The 5,384-nt window shown below is 43.5% G+C and overlaps 1 protein-coding gene across 1 annotated transcript in view; it reads right to left on the bottom strand.

Annotated features, from left to right (window-relative positions):
- Positions 1 to 5,104: 5,104 nt before the first annotated feature.
- TIGD1 (tigger transposable element derived 1) overlaps positions 5,105 to 5,384 on the bottom strand; it is a 2,034-nt gene continuing 1,754 nt past the window's right edge. The window contains exon 2 of the mRNA XM_019518193.1: positions 5,105 to 5,156. Within this exon, the coding sequence (XP_019373738.1) occupies positions 5,105 to 5,156 (52 nt within the window). The remainder of the gene's footprint in view (positions 5,157 to 5,384) is intronic.

Genomic DNA, 5,384 nt, shown 5'->3' on the forward strand with positions numbered 1-5,384 from the left:
CTGGCTGGGGCTCCAGCAGAGACTGCAGGTACAGTGGGGTCTGTCTGGCTTCCTCCTGCTCCCCCCTCCCCCACCACTCCCTGCTTAAGCAGGGATTCCCCCCTCCCCTCTGTCTTACACAGACACCTCTCAACATTAGCTAGCAGACCACATGCTGTGGGAGACAGAACAAAGGCAGACAGGACAGTGTCAGCTTAGGGCTTTTAGGAGCTAATCAACAGGTAACTGATAATATCCCTCTATTCCTTCCTTGGAAAAAAGTTGTTGAAGAAGAGCTTGAGCTAGTGAGAGAGGCTTTTGTTTTCTTTGATGGTCTGATAAATGCTAACAACTCCCTGCTTTCTAACTCAATGCTTATTGACTCCCTGCTGGCTTCCTTGCTAGTCAGGGACGTGGGGCCTTCCCTAATCAGAGCATCCTGGCAGGGCCTGGCCAAATCCCCCCACCCTCAGCTCAGAACTGTGGAAGGGAAGGGAGGGCTGGTCTACCTCACCCCGCCCAGCTTCAAGCCTGAGCCACTGCAGGCATGTGCCAACATTTCCTCAGTCCAGAGGTGATGTTTGTGTGGTTACAAACTGGTTCAGCCTAGCCAAGTTGGACTAACCTGCGAAGAGTGAATCAATTCAGGCTCAGATTTTTTGAATGTCTGTCTTTAGCTTAAATGTTCTCCTTATGAAACTATTTACATCAAAGCGTGCTTACACTGAGCCTCCCAAAGTGTTCCCCACAAGAACCCAAAGAATTCAGCCCACTTGATCACAGCTTGACTTATGCTATTTGTGAAGCTTTTATCCTTGGCAGTGTATCTTTCTAGCAATGCAGGTCAGCAACAGGTGTGACAATATAGAAAAGCCAGGAAATTAGTCTCAGATTATGCCAATATAAACAGGGAGTGTCAGCTTTAACACCCTTTCTTCATCAAACTACTGTTCCCTCCAGTAAATAGAAGAGAGGATTTAATGTATTAATTATGCCTCCACTGTAATGTCTACTCACGGTCCTGTGCTGGAGGTCATGTGAAGCTGTGCTAATCCCCTGAGAAGAAGCTCCTGGCAACTCTGCAGCAGATACATAGTGCTCTCAGCATTTTTCCTCTAATCGCATCCCTATGAGCAACTGGATGAGTTGAAGAAAGTGAAAACAGATAGCAGCAATACATTATCAGTGTTTAATGGTTTGAGAAATGCAAGGTCAGATTTTGCCAAAGAGCTAACTAAGAAATAAAATAAGATATAGAAAGGTGGGAAAATCAAAACACATCCCTCCCAAAAGGATCACACAGCAGGGGCAATATGTTATCTGTTTATTACAGCAACCAGATTAGTGGAGCAAGTGTATTAGCTGCAAGAGAGCAGAAAGGGATTTTGAAAAGTCTCTTGAATTTAGTTTGTGGGCTTAAACCTAATCATACATCTTTAGCGGTGTAAAGCTTATCAAGGATTCAGCTTGCTCAGGCAGGTTCCTAATTGCAGTATCCATAGAAAGGAGTCCCAAATGTCTAAACATCTATCAAAGCAATTTCTTTTGCTATAGGTGATTTTATTTCCATAATAGCTACATTATCATGATTATCTGGCATTTACTGAGTCCTTTTCTGGCTAAAGTGATTCATCTCATTTTCAGAATTGGCTGGCGTTTGCATTGTGAGCACCCACTCTGTCTCTGAAAGGGATAGCATGCCATCTGCTTCTCTGCTGCATGCACAGAGACTGATGGGTGAAGAGCTGAGCCCTAGACCAGTAGCTTTTCAGTTTCCTTCTTACTACATGGTTTGTTTGTTTGGTTTTCCAAATCCATTGTATGTTCTTACTTCTCTCCATTCCTAGCTATAAGGGGATAGGGTATGAAGGCACAAAAGAACTGGCACTAGCTTGATTGATTTTTAAACTGCTTTTAACCCTGATTTCACATGTGAAGTTTTCCAAGTAAAATAATTGGGTTCCACAGCAATAATTGGAGTTGAAATAAGCAAGGAATGATGATCCCGTGACTAGAACACTAGAGAACAGAGTTGTCTTGGGAGACCAGAGTTCAATTCTTTGCTTCCCAAAAGATTTCCTCTGTGACCTTTAGTAAATCATATCCCTGTACCTCAGTTTGTCATCTTGAAAATGTGAATAAGACCATATTCTTATTTCCAAGGTGTGTTGTGACAATAGATATATCCACAATCCTGATAGGCTTATATACTAGGGCAGCAGCCAGGAGACACATCTGTACCTACATATCACGTACTTAATGTTAGATTTAAATAATATCTATATTGTTTCTTGGCTTACACATTACTTTTCACCAGCCTCAAGGTGGTGCCTTGAGACATTGCCTAAGTAGACAATGAATGGTGGCATTTTGTCACTATCCAGTGTGTTCAACATTTCTTAGACTTCCTGTTTTTATTGTAAACCACAACAATTAGGAAATTTTACATAAAAAAACTCATTACTACACAAACGCCAAACCCGAGGCTCCTGTGCCCCCCCATCCTCTTATACAAACTCCTCTCATTACTGAAATGAGAGGAGTTATGGTATACCATTCATTACATAATCGCATACTACTTTTTCCATCATAGGATCTCTGCTATACTAATATGTAGGATGGATGCTGAGCAGTGAATTAGGCAGGCACATGCAGCGAGTAAGGCTTTGATCAGAAAAAAGGCATCATCCTGTTTATCTGGAATCGCTGTGCTGTAAATGTGAATGTTACACTGTTGAATCTGAAAATATATTTGGGCCCCAGGATACGAGGAATGTGTGTGATAAATGAGATATTTGGCTAACATACCCCAGCCCTATGTGGTGTCTCAGAGTGATGATAAATGTAAATATTGAACAGCTGCCGGCAAACTCACACTTCAGAGCCTGGGCGTTGAACTACTTAGGGTTTGTAACTCAACCTTAATGCAGTTAAATTGCACAGTATGTGGTCAGGATTGTGACTTGAGGCTCATTCCTGAGGAAGTAGTGGTACATAAACTGTGCATTGTGTGTAACAAACAGAACAGTGAGCCACAAATCCCTCCTCCTTGTTTCATAGGTTGCAAGTAGTAGTTGGCTGTCAGACTAATATACACAGCAAATTGCAACATCCCTCACAAAAGTTTGAACCTGCTTATGGATGCATTGCAGGAATGGAGGACTGCTGATTACCTGTCTTTCTTCACCACGGGTCTTCTCTGTCCACCTGCTGCGAGGTGAGATAGGTTTGCCGATGCATCTGGCCTCATGACCTGGGCAGCCAATGCAAGGGCAATTTGTCATGCCCCATGCAGGTATGTAATCCAAGTCACAAGCTAGTTTTCAGTATTTTAGAATTGCAGCACTAACGTTTGATAGTGCCTGGGCCTAAGAATTTTTCCATGTGTGCCCATAAAAGTTTGCCTGCACATGAATTAGGAGTGAAAAATATTAGCAACTGGGAAGATAACTGCCTCATTTTTGTTTTCCTCTTTTCTACCATTTAGGCCAACAATCAACTGATTAACCCCATCATTAGAATGAAAGGAAAAACAGGGAGCGGTGCCTTTATGGAATGGCTGCTTCATCTAGAAGGGATAGCCCTGGGGCTATGTAAGCCTATCTCCTGAAGGTACCTGGCAGTCAAGTGGTGGCAGTGCAAGGGAGTGGAGCTTCTTGGTGATAGAGTTGCAGGAGAAGAAACCATGGACTGCTATCTGTGATAGGTCCAGGAGAGAGCCAGAGTTAGGTAAAGCCATGTTGGGCTAGAAAAATGGACCAGATCTAGACCATGGACTGATCCTGTGCTCTGGATGCAGAGCACAAGGCTGTATTATCTGGGCTGTGGAGCTGGAATTTAGTGAAGGCATTATTAATTACTGTGGTTCCAGGAGCCATGATAGCCACTGCTCTTCCTGCCATTGAATTCCCAGCTCCACAGGACAGATGATCATCTCTGTGCTACAGATCTGGCCTGCAGAGCTCCCTACAGATCTGGAAATCTGGTCAGCAGGAAGAATAGCAACAACAGCAATGAACACTGCCATCAGTTGCCCTGCTGCCAAAGTTCTGAACCTGTGGGAAGCCCTGTGGGCTAGATGACATGGTTCTGTGCACTGTACCTTGGTCACCCCTGGGTTAAACTGTTAAAGCTTGCACGGTATGGAACAGCTGTGGGGGGCATGTGGAAGCCATAGTGGGGACAGGTGAAACTAAGGGGGCCCATGAGGAAGCTATCAGTATGGTGGGCAGGCACCCCATGAGGAGCCTATCGGTATGGTATGAGTTGTTGGCCTAGTAGGCAGGGAGCCTGATGAAACTAGACTGTTGGCCTGAACACGTGAGACAGCTCTGAGAGGCTGCTGGTGGGGCTCAGGGATGGAGCTCGGGGAGACTGGAAGGTGCATGGAGTGAGTTTCATGAGGACTAAGAATTTGTAGGAGCAGCCCAATAATACAGAGTGGAAGGGAGGCACTTAAAATTGACCTCTGACAGACATGAGGACCTAATCCTAGTAACATCAAATGTGTGGCAGGTGAGGACTAAAAAGCAGGTCTTCATGATGTTGGACAGTGACCCCGCCGGAGTTGTTTGACCCCAGTACTCTTTCCTGCCATGGCAGAGGGTCGGAATTGATGATCTGCTCAGGTCCCTTCCGACCCTACAAACTATGAAACTATGAAGGCTGACTCCAGAATACTGTTCCTGCTACAAAATGCAAAGCCACAGGTGGCTTCTTAGAAATTTAGCAGTTGATATCATTAATATTAATGTGTTAAATATACATTTAAAAATGGGAAATAATAAATAGAAAATAATATGTTGTCATAATTAGGGTAAATCAATGCTGTGTGTGTGGAAATTTGTGATGGAATTCTCAAACCTATGGTTGCATTAATGCTGTGTAGCCCAGGTATACTCGGGTATATACTCCCCTTCTCCAATTGAAGGGAATTGTTAGCTGTGGGCAGGTGTGCTGTGGGGGAACTGCAGACCGCTCAGTTTCCCTCCACCCCTACAGAACCAGGCCAGGACAGTCAGGGGACTTAACTATATACAAATTTATTTACATTAACTTATCACAAGGAAATGAAACATGGAGATTATACATACAAACATCATAAACAATACCCCCTGGGTAAATGCTATAAAACTTTATACCCATGCTCTAGATACAGGTAAGTCACAGTATCTGATCTGAAATGGATAAACCCCATAATAAACATAGATAGCCAACAGATAAACTATAGATAAGTACAGGCATACCTCAGAGATATTGCGGGTTCGGTTCCAGACCACCGCAATAAAGCGAATATCACAATAAAGCAAGTCACACAAATTTTTTGGTTTCCCAGTGCATATAAAAGTTATGTTTACACTATACTGTAGTCTATTAAGTGTGCAATAGCATTATGTCTAAAAAAA

This window comes from Gavialis gangeticus, unplaced genomic scaffold (genome assembly GCF_001723915.1).
Source record: "Gavialis gangeticus isolate Ggan-Ray unplaced genomic scaffold, GavGan_comp1, whole genome shotgun sequence".
Lineage (NCBI taxonomy): Eukaryota > Metazoa > Chordata > Crocodylia > Gavialidae > Gavialis > Gavialis gangeticus.